This window comes from Capricornis sumatraensis, chromosome 2, assembly GCF_032405125.1.
Source record: "Capricornis sumatraensis isolate serow.1 chromosome 2, serow.2, whole genome shotgun sequence".
Taxonomy (NCBI): Eukaryota; Metazoa; Chordata; class Mammalia; order Artiodactyla; family Bovidae; genus Capricornis; species Capricornis sumatraensis.
Window position 1 is genome coordinate 121,603,185 of NC_091070.1, and position 24,934 is coordinate 121,628,118.

The window sequence follows — 24,934 nt, forward strand, 5'->3', positions numbered from 1 at the left end:
GAACACTGTTGTGGGTTGCCATTTCCGTCTCCAATGCATGAAAGTGAAGTTGCTCAGTTGGGTCCGACTCTTCGTGACCATGGATTGCAGCTCACCAGGCTCCTCCATCCATGGGATTTTCCAGGCAAGAGTACTGGAGTGGGGTGCCATCGCCTTCTCTGTGACCAACCTAGATAGCATATTATAAAGCAGAGACATTACTTTGTCAACAAAGGTCCATCTAGTCAGGGCTATGGTTTTTCCAGTGGTCATGTATGGATGTGAAAGTTGGACTGTGAAGAAAGCTGAGAGCCGAAGAGTTGATGCTTTTGAACTATAGTGTTGGAGAAGACTCTTGAGAGTCCCTTGGACTGCAAGGAGATCCAACCAGTCTATCCTAAAGGAGACCAGTCCTGGGTGTTCATTGGAAGGACATGCTGAAGCTGAAACTTCAATATTTTGGCCACCTGATGCAAAGAGCTGACTCATTTGAAAATACCCTGATGCTGGGAAAGATTGAGGGCGGGAGGAGAAGGGGACAACAGAGGATGAGATGGTTGGATGGCATCACCGACTCAATGAACATGAGTTTGAGTAAACTCTGGGAGTTGGTGATGGACAGGGAGGCCTGGTGTGCTCCGGTTCTTGGGGTTGCGAAGAGTCGGACACGACTGAGCGACTGAACTGAACTGAATCATAGTTCAGATATACAAAAATGCAGCTGGGAGGCCATTAAGGATCTGGTTTCAGACACATCTCTGCCTGACTGAGAACTTGAACTTTCTTCTTTGAATTATACCAGACCCAAGAACACCACTAGTCATATTCAGAACAATACATGCCAGCTGCAACTTACGGTCTCAGGGTCTTCCCTTGTAACCATGCAACAAATCTGACCCCCAGCTGACCCTTACTTAACAAGTACCGCTGGGGATTTCCTGGTGGTCCAGTGGTCAGAACTTTGTGCTTTCACTGCTGAAGTCCAGGATCAGAACTAAGATCCAGCAAGTTGACTGGTACAGCCAAAAAACACACAAAAAAACAAACAACCTTACTTCTTGTCAGCTCCAAAATATAATTATTGATAAATAACTAATGTACCTATAATGTTGTGGGTTTTAACTTCATAAGCCTTCCACATTTTGTAGTCCAATTCAGTTCAGTCACTCAGTCACGTCCGACTCTTTGTGACCCCATAGACTGCAGCACGCCAGGCTTCCCTTTCCATTACCAACTCCCAGGGCTTGCTCAAACTTGTGTCCATCGAGTTGGTGATACCATCCAATCATCTCATTCTCTGTCGTCCCTGTCTCCTACCTTCAATCTTTCCCAGCATCAGGGTGTTTTCCAATGAGTCCGTTCTTCACATTGGTGGCCAAAGTATTGGAGCCTTAGCTTCAGCATCAGTCCTTCCAGTGAATATTCAGGACTGATTTCCTTTAGGATTGGCTTGTTTGATCTCCTTGCAGTCCAAGGGACTCTCAAGAGTCTTCTCCAACACCACAGTTCAAAAGCCTCAATTCTTCTGTGCTCAGTTTTTTTTATAGTCCTACTCCCACATCCATACATGACTACTGGAATAACCATAGCTTTGACTAGATGGACCTTTGTAGGGAAAGTAATGTCTCTGCTTTTTAATATGCTGTCTAGGTCTGTCATAGCTTTTCTTTCAAGGAGCAAGTGTCTGTTAATTTCATGGCTGCAATCACCATCTGCAGTGGTTTTGGAGCCCAAGAAAATAAAGTCTCTCACTGTTTCCATTGTTTCCCCATCTATTTGACATCTATTTGACTGGATGCTATGATCTTAATTTTTTGAGTTTTAAGCCAACTTTTTCACTCTCCTCTTTCACTTTCATCAAGAGGCTCTTTAGTTCTTCTTCACTTTCTGCCAATAAGGGTGGTGTCATCTGCATATCTGAGGTTATTGATATTTCTCCCTGTAGTCTTTTTTTTTTAATTTAATTTTATTTTTTTTATTAAATTTTAAAATCTTTAATTCTTACATGTGTTCCCAAACATGAAACCCCCTCCCCCCTCCCTCCCCTCCCTGCAGTCTTGATTCCAGCTTGTGCTTCCTCCAGCCCAGTGTTTCTCATGATGTACTCTGCATATACGTTAAATACACAGGGTGACAGTCTGACATACAGCCTTGACATACTGCTTTCCCAATATGGAATCATTCCGTTGTTCCATGTCCAGTTCTAACTGTTGCTTCTTGACCTGCATACAGATTTCTCAGGAGGCAGGTAAGGTGGTCTGCTATTCCCATCTCTTTTAAGAATTTTCCAGTTTGTTGTGATCCATACAAAGGCTTTGGCGTAATCAATAAAGATGTTTTTCTGGAACTCTCTTGCTTTTTCAATGATCCAGCGGATGTTGGCAATTTGATCTCTGGTTCCTTTGCCTTTTCTAAATCCAGCTTGAACATCTGGAAGTTCTTGGTTCCTGTACTATTGAAGCCTGGCTTGGAGAATTTTTTGAGCATTAGTTTGCTAGCGTGTGAGGTGAGTACAATTGTGCGATAGTTTGAACATTCTTTGGCATTGCCTTTCTTTGGAATTGGAATGAAAAGTATCTTTCCCAGTCCTGTGGCCACTGCGGAGTTTTCCAAATTTGCTGGCATATTGAGTGCAGCACTTCCACAGCATCATCTTTTAGGATTTGAAATAGCTCAACTGGAATTCCATCACCTCCACTAGCTTTGTTTGTAGTGATGATTCCTAAGGCCCACTTGACTTCACATTCCAGAAGTCTGGCCTTAGGTGCATGATCACACCATCATGGTTATCTGAGTCATTAAGATCTTTTTTATATAGTTCTTCTGTGTATTCTTGCCACTTCTTAATATCTTCTGTTTCTGTTAGGTCCATACCATTTCTTTTATTGTGCCCATCTTTGCATGAAGTGTTACCTTGGTATCTCTAATTTTCTTGAAGAGATCTCTAGTCTTTCCCATTCTGTTGTTTGCCTCTATTTCTTTGCATTGATTGCTGAGGAAAGCTTTATCTTTCCTTGCTATTCTTTGGAACTCTGCATTCAGATGGGTATATCTTTCCTTTTCTCAGCTATTTGTAAGGCCTCCTCAGACAACCTTTTTGCATTTCTTTTTTTGGGGGATGGTCTTGATCACTGCCTCCAGTACAATGTCATGAACCTTCATCTATAGTTCTTCAGGTACTCTATCAGATCTAATCCCTTGAATCTATTTGTCACTTCCACTGTACAATCGTAAGGGATTTGATTTAGGTCATACCTGAATGGTCTAGTAGTTTTCCCTACTTTCTTCAATTTTAGTCTGAATTTTGCAATAAGGAGTTCATGATCTGAGCTGCAGTCAGCTCCCGGTCTTGTTTTTGCTGACTGTATAGAGCTTCTCCATCTTTAAAAAAATTATTTTCAGATTACAAACTACAAAAACCAAAACTACAAAATGTTTAAGAAATTCCAAGATTTTAAGATAATAGGTTCACTGGAAAATTGCAGTTATTCTTTAAGGAGATTATTAGAATTTCCCAGGGAACACAAGATTTTTGTATTTAAAGTCTGGCTTTTAATAAATTTGAGAAAAATGTACTAAAATCAACCTTCTCTGATGGTGCAGCATGAAACAATGAGTAAATTTTGGCTTTGAGTAACAAACTGAAGGTGCTTCTTGCTCAACTTACTCATGCCTATTTGCTCATTGTATCTACGATATTTAAAACTAATGTCTCACATAAATGGTGGTGGTAGTTTAGTCGCTAGGTCTTGTCTGACTCTTGCAGCTCCGAATAGTCACTCCAAAAAGTCTGTTAAATGGGTTAATGAGTTCCAACTCTGTAGTTGTAAATTTAGGTTCAGTGCTTTCAGTCACCTGGATTCAACTCCCCGTAGGGAAATGGGTTTTTAGGAACTGATTTTATTTCCATTATTTGGAATCAGATAGATTTAAATTCTTAGAATTTATGTAAATAATTTGCCAAGGTCATGACTGAATCTAGATCTTTTTGACTATGTAAAAAACTATGTATATTAGATAGCTGGCACATACTAGAAGTTCCAATCTTTTCCTTTTCCTTCAACTACCTTATTTTAATACAGTGATCCATTATTACTTTACTTGTTTAGTGAGTTTTTATTCCTTAGTATTTTCAGTTAACCCATAGGCATACTTATTTTGTACTTAGAGCACTTCTGAAAACTTTAAAAGTGCAATGTGAGTGTTACTCAACAGAGTCCGATTTTAAAGAGGTAGCTGTTTCTGGAGCACTAAAGATAAGATCCTTAAATTATGATCAGAACAGGCCTGCCAGAGGCAATCAGGTAGACATCTAAGAGAGGGCAAAGATGCCTAAGATCAAGGCAGGAGTTATTGAATCTATTATCCTGTAACTGTGTAAATACTAAGCCGTGCCGCATGTATGCTCAGGCACATCCGACTCTTTTCGACCCCATGGACTGTGGCCCACCAGGCTCCTCTGTCCTTGGGAGTATCCAGGCAAGAATACTGGAGTGGGTTGCTATGCCCTCCTCCAGGGGATCTTCCCAACCCAGGGATCAAACCTGCATCTCTTACGTCTCCTGCATTGGCAGGCAGGTTCTTTACCATTAATGCTACCTGGAAATGCAACAGGTACTAAACCACCCCTCTTCTAAAGCTAATGCAGAAATAAAAAGATTAGGACAATCCCTATTCATTAAGTGACCATGAGGTATCTTCTAGCTTCCAGAGCAGGGAGTGGAAGGTCTTTCTTCCTTCCACGACGCACAAGCTGATTAGGACTTCAGCCAGACAGCTACTCCCTTTTCACATACGAGGCCTTTTCAGTTGGCTACCTGCTACAACCCATCATTGTTCACTGCTCCAGGGAACATGGAAGATGGTCAGGACTGGAGATGAGGACAAAAGGGGATAATTTCAGAGAAGAATTCCAGACCTTAGCCACCCATTAGTATTTTGCAGGGAAGACAGAAACAACTTTAGCCTCAGGGAAATGCTGACAAGTGACAGACCCAGTTCTCCTATCTATCATTTTGGCAGAAGCCAGGTCTTTATTCTTTAGCAACAGCAATTGGCAGACGATACCATGCCATGGCTCAAAATCATTCAAAAGTGATGTACTGAAGACAAAATTCAGAGACTGAAAGGTTCAATCAGATTCAGAAGTATAAATATTTCTTATGAAAATGAGATTGTATAAAACTGTTTCATCACATATTTAATCAATAAATATGGTTATCGTGAAAACGAGAAAAAACACTGAGACAATTAAAACCAGAAGAAATCTGAAGTCATGCTGCTGTACCACAAGGGGGCAATGTTTGAGCACTAGTGATGTGGAGAGGTAGGAAGTGAGGCAGTTTGCTCTTTACTTAACTTTTTAATGCTGAGAGGGCTCCAGTCAGGGTCAGGAGAGGTGACTACCCTTTGCATTCTACGGGGGTTGGCACTAACTGTCTTTGTACTAGCAGGCATGACTGTCAGGGGACCAAGGTCAGAAAAAACACAACAGGAGAGGAAGCAGAGCAGCTGGTCTTCCCACAGTGGTCAGCTGCCCCAGCTCTCACCTGGAAGTGCCTGCTGAGGAGAGGGAGGGGTGGCAGTCAGAACCTCCACCTGGAATCTCTTTTGAGTACTACAGGGCAATGATTCTCAAATGTTATCAGGGATCAGAATCACCTGCAGGGCTTATTAAAATAGACTGCTGGGCTCCAACCTCAATTTCCAATTCAGAAAGTCTAAAGTAGGTCTAAAACTTACATTTCAGGCTGTTTTTCAGGTGATGCTGCTGATTTGAAGATCGCATTTTGAGAACCACCACTGTAGGTTTTTCTGGCTTTCTCTTAACACTCCCCCATTCCTTCTTTCCTACCATCCATCTACTGCTTTCATTTCTACCAACCCTCCATTAGCTTCCTTTAGGAAAACTAAAGAAATGACAAAACAGGGGTAAATGTTAAGACTGTCTTAAAGATTCTTCTGGGGAAGGGTTTCAGCTCTCTACTCCTCTGATTGATGGGTGTTTCAGAAGTGGAACTTCCTCTAAATACATTCATGCCTCCTCTCCCTCTACTGAACTGCCTGCCAACAGTTGGAAGGCAGTTCAGTAAAGAGGTCTAGATCCTTTTCCAGTCATAAGATCTTGCTTTGAGTTTCATAAAAATGAGTTAGAACATGGGAGATATACTCTACTACATTTGAGAAAAATTTCCCACCTCAGACTGCTTTTTAAAAAATTACAGTAAAATATACAAAACATAAAATTTACCATAATTGATCATTTAAGCATACAATTCCATGGGATTAAATACATTCACATTGTTGTGCAAGTTCCACCATCATCCATCTCCAGACCTTTTCATCTTCCCAAACTGAAACTCACACTCATTAAACAATAATTTCCCATCCCCCTCCTGTCAAACCAGCCCTTGGCAACCAACATTCTATCCCTAGACTACTTTTTGACTCAGTTTGTCTTTTGACTTAATGAAAGAGAGTATCCACTGCTGACTAGTGGAATTGCTTCTTGTATATATGTGATTGAGTTTATTTTAAGAAAGGTAAACGGGATTGGAGGAAGAAAAGAGGTGCAGACAACTGGTAAGGGTTTTCATACTGGGCCTCCTAACCACAGGCCTCAGCAGCCCTGCCATGGATCCGCCCGATTCTTTCGCATCAAGAAGTTGATCTTGCGAGCCATTTCCATGTTGTAGATCCGCCGGCAGGTTTCATAGCTTTCCCTCTGTCGCCGACGGCAAGGCTTCTCGTAATACCGCCGTCGCTTTATGTCCTCAATGAGCCCATCCATGGTAAGGATTCTGTATAAGGACACGTAATGAAGTTAGAGGCTTGGGCTCATTGTTATTCTTTTCCAGTTTCACAATGATCAGAAGTCAACTGACCAAACAATTGGTATCTCTAAAAATGAGTGCAATGGTGACAATACAGCATTCACTGCCTACATATACAGGCCAGGCCCCAGATAGTAATATGTGGGAAAACAAAAAGGCAATTAATTATACAGTCCTTGTTCTTGGGGAGTTTATCATCATTATCATGTTCTCAACCATTTTTGTTTCCTACCACAACACACCTGAGAGAGATGGCAGTGGCAAGGGGGGTCTCAACCAATGGTCTCAACCATTTCAGAATCTTCAAATGGGACAAGTCATTTCCAGTAGGAAAAAAAATAATTAGAGGTGATTCCTACCTGGTCCTTAAGAGGAGAATGTAGTTCCACCCCTACTGTGTTTAAGAGCTGATGCAGCTCAATTATGAACATTTGAGAAATCTCTGGGCCTACTTCATACAGGGAAAGAAGAGGCCCTTATCACACCAGTGATACAGATAGAAGCATCAAAATAAGAGCCTCAACCATGTTTTTCCCATGTACCACATGCTCCAACCACACATCTGACTACTCCCTGAACACATGAATACTGAGTCTTTTTTTTTAAGTGTTCATAGGAGCTATTTTTTTTTCAATACCAGGTCTTTAACTCAAGGCTGCTTCTTCAGCCTAGAATGCCATCCACAACTCCAAACTGCCAGCCTTCGAGGTTTTCCACGTTTTTTTTCCCCTTGGGAGATTTTCCACATCTTTCTGATGCCAAATCCAGATACCATCTCTCCACAAACCTTTCTCATCTTAGAGAGAAGATAATTTGCTTTGCTGAACACCTATTTAGAGATTATTTCATTTTGCCATTCTGTTAGTTGTCTAACAGATGTCTCCCCCCTTAGACTGAAAATCCTTGAAGGCAGAAAGTGTATTTTATTCATCTTAATTTTGCTCAGTTTGGTTTTTTTCCTGCCCACCTAACTACTTCAACAGTTCCTCTTGCTGGATTCATAACATGCATACCTCAAAATCACCTCTTTGTTCTCGCACTGAGTCAAGAAGACACAGGGGCTTATTCTATTACTTACCTTATCCTGAGGCTCCTGAGAGCTCTGGCTCCAATCTGCAATTTGTCTCTCCCTCTCAACCCATCATCAGCTGGTCCTGAGAAGTCTGGAGGCACCTGCTGCTGCTGCCCTCCAATCTTGCATTGTTTACATGACCCCATTCCTGGCTACTCTTTCCTTTCATTACATGTAAAAAGTCAGTCAGAAACACAATTGGAGATGGCTAAGTCGGTAAAGAATCCGCCTGCAATGCAGGAGACCTTGGTTCGATCCCTGGGTTGGGAATATCCCCTGGAGGAGGGCATGGCAACCCACTCCAGTATTCTTGCCTGGAGAATTCCCATGGACAGAGGAGCTTGCAGGCTGTAGTCCATGGGGTCACACAGAGTCAGACACGACTGAACAACTAAGCACATAATTAGAGGGGAGACAGAAGAAGCAGGAAATAAAAATAAGAGAAACCACCTACTCCTTCTACTCAGTGGGAAACCCTATGTATTGCTGCTATGTTATACCAGAAGCCCAAGGGAACAATAATAGATTGAACATGAGCTTGAAAAGATTTGAGCTTTGGGTACATTACAAATGTGAATAGACATGGGCACCACTGTCCTTCGGGATCTTTTAGACTCCTGCTGATTTCTAAGATCAGTTTGTCTAGGTTTTAATGGGAGGGAGATGGGACGCAAGGGAACTGCCTCAAACTCCCAGAGGTGGAAGGAGCAGATAATTTGGGTTCTATTGAAAACATAGTCATGCCCAGAAGTGGATCCAACACTAGAGTTGCACAGTAGAAAAGGAGGGCACCAAAGACTCAATACCTTTGCCTACAGAGGGTCTCCAATGCTGGCTTTCTTCGTCAACTTACCCTTAAATGTTGATATCGCTCCAGATTCTGACTGTAAATTTCCTCCTTTTCGGTTCTACATGATTCCCTTAAACTATAGCATGGGCCTCAACCCTGCTGCACAACAGAAGCATCTCCTTAAGAGCCTTTAAAAAGTATTCACACCTTGGTCCCATTCCTCAGAGATTCTGATTTAATTGATCTATAGTGGGGTTATATACTGGGTATATTTTAAAAGACCCCACAGGTAATTCTAATGTAAAGACACACTTGAGAACTGATCCAGACACTGCTGACTCTTAAATCGTTATCTCTAGTTCCAGTCTTAAGAGCTAGGCCGATGCTTCCAATTGCCTTAAACCTCACAAAAAACAAACTTATTATCTCCAACTAAAATTCATTCTTCCTCTTCTATACTTTCTCTGTTAATGGCATCATCAGTTACTCAAGCTAAAATCTCATGTTCCTGGACTAGGACTTCTTTTCTTGCTACACCCACATTTACAGTATCTTATAAATTCTATAACCTGAAATAGTTCTTAGACCTCTTCCTTCTCTCTTTTCCTACGGCTACAGGTCTAATGATGATCCTTATTTTATACCTGTACTGAAATAATCACCTAACTGGTGATTTAATCAACAAGTATTTATGAAAATACTGGTATTTATCTATACCAGACACTGCATTAAATGCTGAGGATAGAAAACAAACTTCGATATGGTTTCCTACCCTTGTGGTCTCGTAAAGACAAAAGAATTACAATACAGTGTGACAGATGCAAAGATAAGGGAAATATTGTTATAGAAGCTTGAGAGGACTTGAGGATAAGGTGGTTATGAAAGCTTCCTAAAGGATACTTTATTTGAATTGTGAAGGATAAACAGGTTGCCCTATTTCCACTCTCTTTCCCTACACCAATTATTGTCCTAAAACAAATCAGAGCATGTCACTCTGACGTTAAAAAAAGAAAAATTGTTCCCAATAAACAAAATAGTCTAACCCAGTGGTTCCCACTTGTTTGCACATTAGTATCACCTGGGGATCTTTTAAAAATTCCAAACCCTAGGCCACACTCCAGGCCAATTAAATTACAAGTAGGGAGGGACATGAGCAGGGTTTGTTAAGTTCCCCTAGTAATTGCAAAGTGAACATTTGGGAACCACTAATCTAAGCTCTGGAGAAGGCAATGGCACCCCACTCCAATACTCTTGCCTGGAAAATCCCATGGACAGAGGAGCTTGGTAGGCTACAGTCCATGGGGTCGCTGAGTCAGACATGACAGCGACTTCACTTTCACTCTTCACTTCCATGCATTGGAGAAGGAAATGGCACCCCCCTGTTCTTGCCTGGTGAATCCCAGGGATGGCGGAGCCTTGTAGGCTGCCGTCTATGGGGTCGCGGAGAGTCAGACATGACTGACGTGACTTAGCAGCAGCAGCAGTCTAAGCTCAAAGCCCTAAACAACTGAGGTTCATCCTCCCTTTCTCTCTAGCTTTATCTTTAATATAAACTTGCCCGAAAAAGCCTGTCTAGTCACAATGAACTATGTGTTTACTCCAAACACATTACATATCTATTTTTTACATTTGTTCACAATTCTCTTTAGAAAGATTCCTTTTTTAAAAAACTTTAAAATTTTTGTTTATTTATTTATTTATGGCTGTGCTGGGTCTTCGTTGCTGTGCTCAGGCTTTCTCCGGTTGTGGAAAGCAGGGGCCACTCTCTAGCCTTAGCGTGTGGGTTTCTCATTGCAGTGGCTTCTCTCATCGTGAAGTACAGGCTCTAGGGCTCGCAGGCTTCAGTAGTTGCGGCATGTGGGCTCGACAGTTGTGACGCATGGGCTCAGTTGCCCCGAGGCATGTGGCATCCTCCCAGACCAAAGATCAAATCTGTATCCCCTGCATTGCAAGGCAGACACCTAACCACTGGACCACCAGGGAAACCCGATTCCTTTCTTTTTCTGTTGTATAAGATGCTATTTATTCTTCAAAGGCCCAAACCAATGGGTAATAACATTTGTAAATTGATACAGGAGAAATTAATCATGCCTTCTCTGTTCCCAAAGCACAGTGGTTCTCAAACTAAAGTCTGAGACTCATGCAATAGCCACCTAGAAAACTTGTTAAAACACAGATTGCTGGGACTTTCCTGATGGTCCAGTGGTTAAGAATCTGCCTGCCAATGCAGGGGATATGGGGTTCGATCCCTGGTCTGGGAAGCGGGGAAACTAAGCCTGTGAGCCACAACTACTGAAGCCTGCAAGTCCTAGAGCCCACGCTCTACAACAAGGTAAGTCACAACAATGAGAAGCTGTGTACCGCACCTAGGGAGTGGCCCCCACATGCAGCCACTAGAGAAAGCCCACATGCAGCAACAAACACCCAGTGCAGCCCCAAATAAATAATTTTTAAAAATTAAAAAACCTGCAGATCGCTGTGTCACCTCCAGTTTTTGACTTCATACAGGTCTAAGGTGGAGCCTAAGAATTTGCATTTCTAACAAGCTCCCAGGTGATGTTGTAGCTGATGGTCCAGGGAGAACCAATGCCACAGCACACTGTTAAAACACTGATCAGACAGTGTATTTGGACATGTTTGGTTTAATTTTTAAAATCTCCCTTACTGGGCTGTGTGCTTTCTAAGGTTACAGATTAAGTCTTTCATTTTTGCATTTAATACAATACCAGCAAAGAGCAAATATCAGTAAATGTATGACAAAAATGAATCCTCTAGGTCAGGGGTCCTCAACCCCTGGTCCAGTCCAAAGCCTGTTAGGCAACCGGGCCGCAAAGCAGATGAGCAGTGGATGAGCAGGCAAAGCTTCATCTGCTACTCCTCATTGCTTGAATTACCGCCTGACCCATCCCCCCATCCCAGTCCCCGGTGAAACTGGCCCCTGGGGCCAAACAGGTTGGGGAGTGCTGCTCTAGGTGACTGACAAATGTCCACACCTCAAGAGATTAAGTTACTTTGTAACAGACACAGTTCTTGGGAGTATTAGCTCAGAAGGCCACAACACTACCTTTACTAAAAATGGCACGTTAGAGTTTAGATAGCATTTTCACATCCATGATCCTAATCATAATTCTATGAAAGTGATTAAGCAGGTAACATCATCTTTTTTTTCTTGGCTGCACTGTGCTGCGTTGGAGATCTTACCACTGGATCACCAGGGAAGTCCCCAGCATCTCTTTACAGTTTAGAAAACTGAAGTTCAGTGAGGCTGACCTGCCCAAGATCACGAAATGGAACTAGAAGTAGAATTCAGGCCTTTAGTGCAGTGCTTTATAACAGCACTCTGCTTCTCCAATAAAAACCACAGAGGTTCAAAAGACAAATTACTGCAGTGCCTACAGGCAAGGAGAAAATAAAAGAGGAAAAAAGCTGAGCCAGACTCCTTAATTAGAGTAAAAAGATGCAAGCGAAGAAGACATGGCACACTAAGGGAAAGGCGTTAATCCAAACAACTATTTACTTCTGTCTAAGCTTTGTTTGGGCTTCCCTGGTGGCTCAGTGGTAAAGAATCCACTCATCAATGCAGGAGATGCGGGTTCAATCCCTGGTGTGGGAAGATACTCTGGAGAAGAAAATAGCAACCCACTATATTCTTGCCTGGGAAATCTCATGGACAGAGGAGCCTGGCAGGCTGCAGTCCATGGGGTCACAAAGAGTTGGTCACGACTAAGTGAGTAACACTACACTTTCAGGTGAAAAGAACAGAGACCCTAGATATGACTTCACCTAGGAAGAGGAGCCTACTGGAATGACAAGGACAGTTTAAAAGTACTATGAAAGAGAACTGCAAAAGGAAGAGTTGAGAAACAGACTCAGGTATCCTACTGGAGTTTCGAAAGGGTTCTGAAACAGACAAAAGTGATCATCTTATCAAGTAAATGCCTGTGTGGTCAGGCAAAAAAGAAAAACAAGACAAAAGTATCAAAGGAATATAAGAATAGAGGAAGGGGCAAAAAAATGAAAAGATCAGTGCCCCCTAACATAATGATGAGGTTGCTAAATGGTATTCCTTGGATGGTTCTATTTCCAAAACACATATCAAATAAATTCCAAGGTGCCGGGTGAGGATTTCCTTCCTCACCCTGCACTTTCTAGTTATCCTGAAAATAGCACATATTATCCTCAAATGTTCCAGAATCCCTACAGTAGAGGCATCTACTTATTTCTAATAAACAAGGATGTAGGAAGAGCTTTGTAGAACTCATGAAGTAAATAGAAGTAATGATGCTTCTGCTTCCACAGGTAGTTCAAGGACTAGCAGACCAAGAGGCTCACAGTAAACAGATCAGCCTGGAGTTTGGGTGCCTGGCAACGTCACACTGCAGGACAGGCAGCTGCCAGTTTCAGTGAAATTCAACAGATTATGTAAAAGGAGCTAAGCTGCCCCAGCTGGGGGAATTTGAGGGTGGCAGACACACGTCACTGTAGCCAGCCTGTCAGGACCAGTGTGTACACAGGACGACTCAATGGGCCCAGAAGCTCTCCTACCAGGAATAAAAGGGGTCAACTGGGCACACTTCCAGAGTACTTGACTTTCCTTACTTGGGGGCCAGCCAATCATGCAGGGCTTCCAAGCAACCCTCATTCTCCATCTCTTCATCTCAGGGCACCAATGAGGGCCCTTGGTTATATAACAAGCATTCTGTGGCGATCTCACTGGGCAGACACATAGGCTATTTCCTTCGTAAGACTATATTTGTGCTCTAAACATGCTAAAGCTTTAACCACCTTCCTTTCTTCTCATTTGCTGTCATACCTACTGCTGTAATTAAACGGCAGAACATGCAACTTATTATCAAAAATATGAGAAAAATAAAGAGAAGCCGGAATTTAAGAGAGACATACAGAAAAGGCAGCTAAAGGAGTAAAATACTGGAGAGGGTTGCCATTTCCTCCTTCAGGAGGGCGTTAGGAAGCATTACTACATACAAAGCTAGTGGAGGTGATGGAATTCCAGCTGAGCTATTTAAAATCCTAAAAGGTGATGCTGTTAAAGTGCTGTACTCAATGTCAGCAAATTTGGAAAAGGCAGCAGTGGTCACAGGACTGGAAAGGGTCAGTTTTCATTCCAATCCCAAAGAAGGGCAATGCCAAAGAATGTTCAAACTACTGTACAATTTAACATGCTAGCAAGGTAATGCTCAAAATCCTTCAAGCTAGGCTCCAGCAGTACATGAACCAAGAACTTCCAGATATACAAGCTGGTCTTTGAAGAGGCAAAGGAACCAGAGATCAAATTGCCAACATTTGCTGAATCAGAGAGAAACCAAAGGAATTCCAGAAAAGCATCTACTTCTGCTTCATTGACTATGTATGCTAAAGCCTTTGTCTGTGTGGATCATAATGAACTGTGGAAAATTCTTAAAGAGATGGGAATACCAGACCACCTTAACTGTCTTGTGAGAAACCTGTATTCGGGGTCAAGAGGCAACAATTAGAGCCTTAACAACTGGCTGGTTCAAAATTGGGAAAGGAGTACAACAAGGCTGTATACTGTCACCCTGTTTATTTAACTTATATGCAGAGTACATCACACAAAATGCCAGGCTAGATGAAACACTAGCTGGAATCAAGATTGCCAGGAGAAATATCAACAACCTCAGATATGCAGATAACACCACTCTAATGGGAGAAAGTGAAGAAGAACTAAAGAGCATTTTGATGAAGGTGAAAGAGGGGACTGAAAAAGTTGGCTTAAAACGCAACATTCAAAAATCTAAGATCATGGCATCTGGTCCCACCACTTCATGGTAAACAGAAGAGGAAAAATATGGAAGCAGTGACAGATTTTATTTTCTTAGGCTCCAAAATCATTGTGGATGGTGACTGCAGCCATGAAATTAAGATGCCTGCCCCTTGGAAGGAAAGCTATGACAAACCTGCTGCTGCTGCTGCTGCTGCTAAGTCGCTTCAGTCGTGTCCGACTCTGTGCAACCCCACAGATGGCAGCCCGCCAGGCTCCCCCGTCCCTGGGATTCTCCAGGGAAGAATACTGGAGTGGGTTGCCATTTCCTCCTCCAATGCATGAAAGTAAAAAGTGAAAGTGAAGTCACTCAGTCATGTCCGACTCTTAGCGACCCCATGGACTGCAGCCCACCAGGCTCCTCCGCCCATGGGATTTTCCAGGCAAGAGTACTGGAGTGGGGTGCCATTGCCTTCTCCGATGACAAACCTAGACAGGTATTAAAAAGCAAAGACATCACTTTGCCAACAAAAGTCTGACTAGTCAAAGCCATGGTTTTTCCAGTGGTCATGTACAAATGTGAGAATTGGATAAGGAAAACAGAGTGCTTAAGAATTGATGTTTTTGAACTGTGGTGCTGGAGAAGACTCTTGACAGTCCTTTGGAAAACAAGCAGATTAAACCAGTCAATCCTAAAGGAGATCAACCCTAACTATTCACTGGAAGTATTGATGCTAAAGCTCCAATACTTTGGTTACCTGATGTGAAGAACTGACCCACTGGAAAAGACCCTGATACTAGGAAAGACTTGAAGGCAAAAGAAGAGGGCAGCAGAGGATAAGATGGTTAGATAGCATCATTGACTCAATGGTTAAGAATTTGAGCAAACTCCAGGATATAGTGAAGGACAGGGAAGCCTGGTGTGTTAACAGTCCATGGAGTTGCAAAGAGAGAGACACGGTTTACTGACTGAACAACAACAACAATAAAACCTATCTAAATTCACCAAAATAAACCATACAGAGAAAAACTTATAGGAAGAAGTCAGAAAAAGGGTGAGGTAATCTGGAAGACTTTCCTTCCCCAAATTCATCATTTCATCTCACTAGCTAATTAGCTACAGAATCTGTAAAGATATTCACTTAGTGCTTCCAGTGTACGAGCAGAGATCATTAGACATCTCAACCCTCCTACAGACATGCCACTTAAAGGTCTGAAATAGAAGAGTCTAGAATGAGCAGTTATAGAGAAACATGAAATAGGATTATCTTACTTGCCCTGTTATCCTTTCAACTTAAGTGAAAGTACACTTTCTACTCAAGGATATGACTGGCATGCTCAGACACCATAAGAGGTAAAGACGCTGACTCTTTTAAAAGACATACAAATCATCTTGAGCCTGCAACTGCTTCTCAGTCACACAGCTTCTGACAGCATCTTTGTCCTCACCTACTATGGTCTTCCGCCCTCCACACTGAAAACTCTCTGCTTCACTAAGAAGTAGGTTCTCTTTCATTTATCTTCTCAGTCCCCAAGAACCCCATCTACATTTAAACCTAATCATATAAGAATTCTTAACTGGAGAATGACTGCCATAGGTCTCCCCATTTCCACAGAAGTTAGTAAGTAATCTATAACATGGAGCAAAGAACACTGCACTGGAAAAATGTGTGTGTTTTATACTCCTTTCAACCATTCAATAATTGTAACCCAAGGAATATAACTTTATCTTCCCTGGCTTCTCTTACTTCTTTAATAAAGCAACCACGTTAGTGGCCTTAAGGCAGAAGATCAGCTCATGTATTATCTCTTTCATATAATTCAATTCAATAAGCATTTGTTTCTCTAAACTCTGCTTCACTGGGGAGAGAAAATGATAAATGAAAGTCAAAATCCTTAAAACTAGTGATAAGAGATTAGTGAACTATTTTCTTTAGAAAACATAACTTTATTAGGCATCAACCTAGGTCGGGAAGATCCCCTGGAGAAGGAAATGGCAATCCACTCCAGCACTCTTGCCTGGAAAATCCCATGGACGGAGAAGCCTGATAGGCTACAGTCCATGGGGTCACAAAGAGTTGGACACGACTGAGCGACTTTACTTAGCATTCAAAACCTTTCAATACAGCTCCTCCACTTCAGCCAGTTTATTTCCATGTTTTTGCTTATGTTGTAACCTATTTTCTGAACCTGTTTCAGTCTTCCATCCCTTACTTGCTCCTTTATGATCCCAAACCTGAGTTCACCTTTTCCATTAGCCTTGTCCCACACCAATCTCTCGCTCAGCTTTCCATGTACTATATTCCTGCTCACTAGCAATTTTATAACTTGGTTTTCCCTTTGGGCTCTTTCCTAAAGTCTTGGAGAATTCAGGTTCATCATCAAAGGAATGATTGTGGATGAATATGCCTCACACTGTTAGGATTGGGGAAGAACTTTATTTTTAAGACAGTAAACTGAGAGACTGAGAAGTTCCAAGACTGTGAACATCTGGGCTGGCACTGGTTAGAAACAACCTCACTTTGCCATCAAAGGTCCAAATAGTCAAAGCTATGGTATTTCCAGTAGTCATGTAAGGATGTGAGAGTTGGGCCATAAAGAAGGTTGAGCATTGAAGAACTGATGCTTTTGAATTCTACTGGAGAAGACTCTTGAGTGTCCCTTGGACAGCAAGATCGAACCAGTCAATCCTAAAGGAAATCAACCCTGAATATTCATTGGAAGGACTGATGCTGAAGCTGAAGCTCCAATACTTTGGCCACCTGAGGCAAAGAGCCGACTCACTGGGAAGACTCACTCATCAGTCTTCCCACTGATGTTGGGAAGACTGAGAGTAGGAGGAGAAAGGGGTGACAGAGAATGAAATGGTTGGATGGCATCACCGAATCAATGGATATGAGTTTGAGTTTGAGCAAACTCCAGGAGACAGTGAAGGACGGGGAAGCCTGGCATGCTGCAGTCCATGGGGTGGCAAAGAGGCACGACTGAGCGACTGATCAACAGCAAATGACAGAGGGAGGGATAGAATAACCACCCCACTTCTCAAGAGTTGGCCTAGTCGTGATTCTGGTCCCCAACCAGTTACCTGTTTAGAGTCCTGTATGCACCTTCCACGTTCCCTTCTTGTACCATCACAGTCCTGGCAATGAACTTCAGATGTTTTGCCATGACCTTGGATTTAAGTCTTCAATCTGCAGGACCTAAAGTACGATGGAGAAAGGGGGAGTTAAGTATAGAGACCAGCTAAGAAAGAAACACAGTAGAATACAGAACCGCGTGGCTTATTTAGGGTCTGGAAATGCATCGGGCTCAGAACAGGAGACTGGGACACGTACAAGACCTCATATCCTGGAAGGTACACGTGACTCGTTATCAAGATTCCCCCGCTCTCTTTGCCAATACAAACCCTGCCACAGGGAAGAAACGAGACAGTAGCAGGGTGTACCGATGGAGATTTATTTGGCCGGGCACGGAAGAAACAGGACGCGCCGCGGGTGCCCCCTCCCCTTCCTAATTACCGCAAAAGTTCCCAGGATGGTTTGGGACGGGAATTGGGCACAGTCTCTCTGTGCTTACGAAAGGGGGCAACCGCGCTAAATCTCTCCCTCCCGCCACAACCGCCTTATTTTCACCTCCCAGTAGGAGCCCCTCACCCCTTAGCACCCAGCCAACTGGAAGCCCGCCCCAACAGGAAGCGGAAGTTGCGTCATCGCATGGGGACAACGAAGCCGAAAAGGAAGAGACGCTACGTAGAAACCATGGCAACCTTCTGGCTGGGGTAGGGGGATTTTCGGTTCCCTCAGCCACTGCCAACCCCCGGGCCTGCACTCTACAGCTGGCAAAGCAAAGTACTTGTTGCCTTCAGTTCAGTTCAGTTCAGTTGCTCAGTCGTCTCCGACTCTTTGCGACCCCATGAATCGCAGCACACCAGGCCTCCCTGCTGCTGCTACTGCTGCTGCTAAGTCGCTTAAGTCGTGTCCGACTCTGTGCGACCCCATAGATGGCAGCCCACCAGGCTCCCCCGTCCCTGGGATTCTCCAGGCAAGACCACTGGAGTGGGTTGCCATTTCCTTCTCCAGTGCTTGAAAGGGAAAAGTGAAAGTGAAGTCGCTCAGTCGTGTCTGACTCAGTGACCCCATGGACTGCAGCCTACCAGGCTCCTCAGTCCATGGGATTTTCCAGGCAAGAGTACTGGAGTGGGGTGCCATTCCCTGTCCATCACCATCTCCCGGAGTTCACTCAGACTCACGTTCATCGAGTCAGTGATGCCATCCAGCCATCTCATCCTCTGTCATCCCCTTCTCCTCCCGCCCCCAATCCCTCCCAGCATCAGATTCTTCGCTTTCTCTCAGAGTCACGGTCCTTTGGCCTCTGAGGTCAGCCCGATTCTGTACCCTTTAATCCTATTAAATCTTTTTTTCCCCTTCCAGTTGAAGTAGAGTTGATTTAAAATGTTGTGCCAATCTCTGCTGTAATCCTATTAAACCTTAAATAGATATTTAATCTATTTCTTTTTCCGGACGGAAAATGAGAGAAATAGGCGAAGCTTCCTGAGCATGGTTCCCATTTTCACAAAGGACACAGATTCTTTGAGAGCTGCTCTCAGGGTAGAAGGGGCTTCCATGGTTTCTCAGTGGTAAAGAATCCTCCTGCCAATGCAGGAGACCCGAATTCGATCCCTGGGTGGGGAAGACCCTCTGGAGAAGGAAATGGCAACCCACTGCAGTATGTATCCTTTACTGGGAAATTCCATGGACAGAGGAGCCTGGCGCATTACTACCTACAGTCCATGGGGGCAGGGGTTGGGGGTGGTCACAAAAGAATAGGACACAACTTAGCGAACTGCGGATGGAAAACAGTTTTACATCCGAAAAACTAAGGGCAAGAAATTAAATAACATACTATCAGTTTCCTATATCACTATCTCCCTAGACATTTCACTAAATAAAATAGAATCACTAAAGAATCAGAAAACTCTTCTAAAGGATTTAGAATCAAAGACTCTTTTATGCCAGCTTCTATCCCATTTGTCTCCTAGTGAGACTTAGTAGAAAATTTTTTTTAACTTTTTCCTCATTGTGGAATCAGCTTTCCTTTTATTCATATGTATGTCTACATATATCTTATTTTATGGGTATTCATATAAGTTCAGGTTTACTGGAAATGGCTACTGGAAAACAGTAGAGAAAGGCTCAGAAGAAGAAAGCATGTCAACCAGGTACTTGTGCAATACCGTTCTTTGGGTAACTCCCCTGAAACACACAGGAACATACACAGAGACAGATGCATCCATGTCAGTTATCCTAATAGGACTCACACAAAAACTGAAGCCTGCCTTAGAATAAGCCAGGTTCAAAGTAACCAAAATAGAGTTAGTCTGGGATATGATTATGCTTATCAACAAACTTTTATGGAGTATCTACTTTGTGTCATTCCACTACCTCATTTATTTACTTATTTTTGGTTGGCTTCCCTGATAGCTCAGCTGGTAAAGAATCCACCTGCAATCCAGACCTCAGTTCCATTCCTGGGTTGGGAAGATCCTCTGTAGAAGGGAAAGGCTATCCACTCCAGTATTCTGGCCTAGAGAATTCCCTGAGTTGGACACGACTGAGCGACTATAAGCTCAACATTCAGAAAACTAAGATCTTGGCATCTGGCCCCATCACTTCATGGGAAATAGATGGGGAAATAGTGTCAGACTTTATTTTGGGGGGCTCCAAAATCACTGCAGATGGTGATTGCAGCCATGAAATTAAAAGACGCTTACTCCTTGGAAGGAAAGTTATTAAAAAGGAGAGATATCACTTTGCCAACAAAGGTCTGTCTAGTCAAGGCTACGGTTTTCCCAGTGGTCATGCATGGATGGACTGTGAAGAAAGCTGAGTGTGGAAGAATTGATGCTTTTGAACTGTGGTGTTGGAGAAGACTTGAGAGTCCCTTGGACTGCAAGGAGATCCAACCAGTCCATCCTAAAAGAGATCAGTCCTGGGTGTTCTTTGGAAGGACTGATGCTAAAGCTGAAACTCCAATACTTTGGCCACCTCATGCGAAGAGTTGACTCATTGGAAAAGACCCTGATGCTGGGAGGGATTAGGGGCAGGAGGAGAAGGGGATGACTCGATGGACATGCGTTTGAGTGAACTCCGGGAGTTGGTGATGGACAGGGAGGCCTGGCATGCTGTGATTCATGGGGTCGCAAAGAGTCAGACACGACTGAGCGACTGAACTGAACTGAGTGACTTTCACATCACGTTCACGATTGCGCTATGTCTTTGTTCCTGCATGTAGGTTTTCTCTAGTTGCAGTGAGCAGGGGTTACTCTTCATTGTGGTGCTTGGGCTTCTCATTGCAGTGGCCTCCCCTGATGCAGAGCACAGGCTCTAGGAGCATGAGCTTCAGTAGTTGCGGCACAAGGGCTCATTAGTTGTAGCTTTCCGGCCCTAGAGTGTTCAGGCTTCAGTATTTGTGGCAGGCAGGCATAGCTGCTCTGCAGCATATGGCAACTTCCCTGACCAGGGATCGAACCCTTGTTTCTTGCATTGGCAGGCATATTCTTATCCACTATACCACCTGGGAAGCTCCTCCACTGCCTCTTGAACTACCAAACCATAGTAAGTGTCCAGAAAGATAAATAGTACAACAAGGTAGCGTATGATGAATGCAAAATAAATTATATAGCCAGAGTGAATGTAAGCCAGAACGAAAAACACCAATACAGTATACTAACACATATATATGGAATTTAGAAAGATGTTAAGGATAACCCTGTATGTGAGGCAGCAAAAGAGACACAGATGTATAGAATGGACTTTTGGACTCTGAGGGAGAGGGAAAGGGTGGGATGATTTGGGAGAATGGCATTGAAACATGTATACTATCATGTAAGAAATGAATCGCCAGTCTATGTTCGATACAGGATACAGGATGCTTGGGGCTGGTGCACAGGGATGATCCAGAGAGATGATATGGGGTGGGAGGTGGGAGGGGGGTTCAGGATTGGGAACTCATGTACACCCATGGCGGATTCATGTCAATGTATGGCAAAGCCAATACAGTATTGTAAAATAAAGTAAAAATAAAAATAAAAAAAAAACACCTCAAAAAAAAAAAAAGAAAGAAAAAAAAATTATATAGCCAGCAAGATACTGTAGTAGAAAAACACTGGATTGGAAGTCAGGTGATCTGGATTCTATCAAAATTCTGATACTCATCAGGCATATGACCTTGAACAAGTCACTTAAATTAGTAGTCTGCAAAGTACTGCCTACAGGTCAAATCCAGCCCAATTCTTGTTTTTGTAAGTAAACTTTATTGGGACTTCCCTGGTGGTCAACTGGTTAAGAATCCACCTGCCAATGTAGGGAACATGGGTTCGATCCCTGGTCTGGGAAGATTTCACATGCCTTGGAGGAACTAAGGCCATGTGCCACAACTTCTGAGCCTGAGCACTTAGAGCCTGTGTTCCCCAACAAGAGAAGCCACCACAGCGAGAAGGCTGTGTACTGCAATGAAGAGCAACCCCCACTTGCCTCAACTAGAGAAAGCCTGCTCACATCAACGAAGACCCAGACAGCCAAAAGTAAATAAATTAAAAATGTTAAAAAAGCTTATTGGAAAACAGTTCTGCTGTTTGTTTATATATTAGGTATGACTGTTTGGGCTACAATGACAGAGCTGGGTAGTTGCAGCAAGATGTATGGCCCACAAAGCGTATATCTTGCTTTGCTGACCGCTTATTTAAACTCAGTCTGTTTCCCCATCTGTAAAATTGAACTAATATGTGCCATCAATCACATATAATTTGTCATGGGAATCAAAAGGGATAACATGGAAAAATATTTTGAAAGAAAGGAAGAGGAAAAGTAGTATTTTTGAGAATCTTATACCAGGGTATTAGATACCAAACCATGTACTAGGCAGTTTATATACCTCCTTTCATTTGATGGAGTAAAGGGCCAAAGCCTAAGCATATAGATCGTGTTTAATGGGGCAAACAATTGAGAGGACTTGAGTTAGTCACTGAAAGAAGCGGAGGACTTAGTTAACAGAGGGTGGAAAGGCTGGGCAAGGTGAGTGGCATGAACTAGAGTTTAGAGGCAAAAAGGCTTACAGTTCCTGGGAGCAAGCAACAACAAAACAGCGTGGAACAGAGGGATCATGCATGGGAGCAGAGAGAGAAACAGAGAGCTTGGCTAAATGTTTTGGACTTTCTTCTCAAAATATCAGAGAGCCACTGAATAGGAAATGACATGCAAAGCATTGTTTCAGGAAAATTAATCTGTTTATAAGTGAGAAGGGATTAGAGGTAAGAGAAGCTATTGCTATAGTCAAGGTTTAGACCAAAGAAGTGGTGATGGAATGTAAAGGAAGAAACAGATTTTAAGAGCCATTCCAAATATAGAATAAAAAGGATTTGGTGACTAAATAGCACCAAATTTTAAACTTAGTTATCTAGAAAAATAATGGTACTATAGGCAGCATTAACAGAAGAAAAAGAGGCTGTAAAAAGGCAGAACAGGAAGAATACTAATTTGACTGGTCAACACTAGAAAAGGCATCAGACTGGAAACATTATGTTGTCTTACACAAGCTACCTAAGTGTCCTCATCTATAAAATTACAAATGGTACCCTCTTGGGGCTTCCCTGATGGTTCAGAGGTAAAGAATCTGCCTGCCAATGCAGCAGACATGGGTTGGTCCCTGGGTTGGGAAGATCCTCTGGAGGAAGAAATGGGAACTCACTCCAGTATTCTTGCCTGGAGAATCCCATGGGCAGAGGAGCCTGGCAGGCTACAGTCCATAGGGTTGCAAAGGTTAGCACACAACTGAATAATCACGCTCTCATGTCACCCTCTTGGCTCTAAAATGCTGAAATGTTTAATAAGTTTTAAGTATTAGTAATGAGTAAATGAAACTGTCCAGCAGAAATGTATACATTCAGTATGTCATCTCATGGGGAAGACTGAGACTGGAGAGGAAACCAGAAGTCTTCTAAGTTGAGGTAATAATTAGAGCCATGAAGAAGATGAAAGCTTGAAGTGAAAGAATATAGTTAAAGAGCCAAGGATTGAGCCTAAGGGAATACCCATACTCTGGAGTGGGCAGAAGTGAGGCTATTACGATATATAGAAGTTGTTGCCAGATAGGTAAGAGGAGAATTAGGATAGTGTGCTGACATGAGATCCAAGGGAGAAGAGCTTCAGTAGGCATTACCAAGAGTGTCAAATGATACTGAGAGCACTGAGTACCTAGCCTTTGTAAAGCCCCTGGATCTAGCCATTGATTGGGTGGAAGCTACTTTATGATACTCAAATTCTGTAAGATCATTAGAGACTAAGAAGGTGCAGTGGATGCTAGGCTTTAAGATTTAAGGATTATGTGATAGGACGGAGTCAGAAAGAGTATGATTAGACTACTCTGTCAAGAATTAAAGAAAAGGGACTTCCCCTTAGCCACTGGTGGTCCAGTGGTTAAGAACCTACCTTTCAATGTGGGGGCCACAGTTTCGATCCCTGGTTGGGGAAGAAAGATCCCACAGGCTGTGGGGCAACTAAGCCTGCACAGTGAAGATCCCAGGGGCCACAAATAAAGCCTGGTGTAGCTAAATAAATACATACATAAATAAAAAGAATTATAGAAAAATGATGAGAAAGAGGGCAATTAGAGTCAAGAGATATTATCAAAAAGAAGGTATCTGATCATACTTGCAGGAAGAAGAAAGAATAAATAAATCAATAACAATCGGAAGCTACAAAGTAAAGAAGGGACAAGTAATTCAGCAGAAATTCCAGAGGTGAAAGGTAATCAAAAGCACAACTGGAACAGTTTGCCTTAGAAGAGAGAGCATGTTGTCTGAAATAAAAGGAGACAATAATCTACTGAGAACAGAGGAGTTGAGAAACAGGTGAAAGATGCATAAGTAGCTATGAGAAATATGCTACGCAGCCAATATGCAATATAAGTAAAATGACAAGGTAGCCTGATACATCACCAAGGCTGGGAGAGGACATGGTTGTGATGGAAACTGGGATAGATCAGAAAGAACAATACGTGGAGAGAGCAGAGGTAAGTAAATTCACAGACTTCGCTTTTGTGGTCTGATGACATTGGGTAACATATGTTTAGCAGCTGAAGCTTTTTGAATAATGATAAGGCCAAGCATCTGAGAGGACTTACCATTCTGACAGTTCTAAGGCATCCCTTCCTCTTCAAAACTAGCAACCACGGTGGCTGTTCTGGCTTTGGTGTCCCTTCCCCGGCAGCAGTAGATTACATTATGCATTTAGCCACAAGAATCAACAGCTCCCAGTGAAGCAAAGAGCTACCCCTGAGTGGTAGAACCTGCTAGTCTGGACCAGCTGGAAGGTTACAAGCATGAGAGACACAAAGGGAAAGGTACTAGTTTCTGAGCCTGAATGAAAAAACAGACCCAGCTTTGAACCCCTAACTGTCCCAAAGGTGTTTCCTAGGAATTTAGCAGCAGAGAGTCCCTTTTCCTCTCCCGCAGCACGTATATT

General features: G+C 42.8%; 1 protein-coding gene across 3 annotated transcripts; it reads right to left on the reverse strand.

The window, feature by feature from the left end:
* Positions 1–5,096: 5,096 nt before the first annotated feature.
* On the reverse strand, positions 5,097–18,090 carry MRPS21 (mitochondrial ribosomal protein S21). Of its 3 annotated transcripts, none has more exons than XM_068965362.1 (3): positions 18,068–18,090; positions 17,500–17,614; positions 5,097–6,779 (listed from the first exon to the last, which is right to left on the reverse strand). In XM_068965362.1, exons 2-3 carry the CDS (start codon positions 17,580–17,582, stop codon positions 6,599–6,601), a joined length of 264 nt encoding a protein of 87 aa, XP_068821463.1. In that variant the 5' UTR covers positions 17,583–17,614; positions 18,068–18,090; the 3' UTR covers positions 5,097–6,598. The 3 variants fall into 3 exon arrangements, with proteins under 3 accessions (XP_068821463.1, XP_068821465.1, XP_068821466.1); XM_068965364.1 differs by lacking the exon at positions 18,068–18,090 and adding an exon at positions 17,933–18,060; XM_068965365.1 differs by lacking the exon at positions 18,068–18,090 and adding an exon at positions 17,750–17,789.
* Between the last annotated feature and the right edge of the window lie 6,844 nt (positions 18,091–24,934).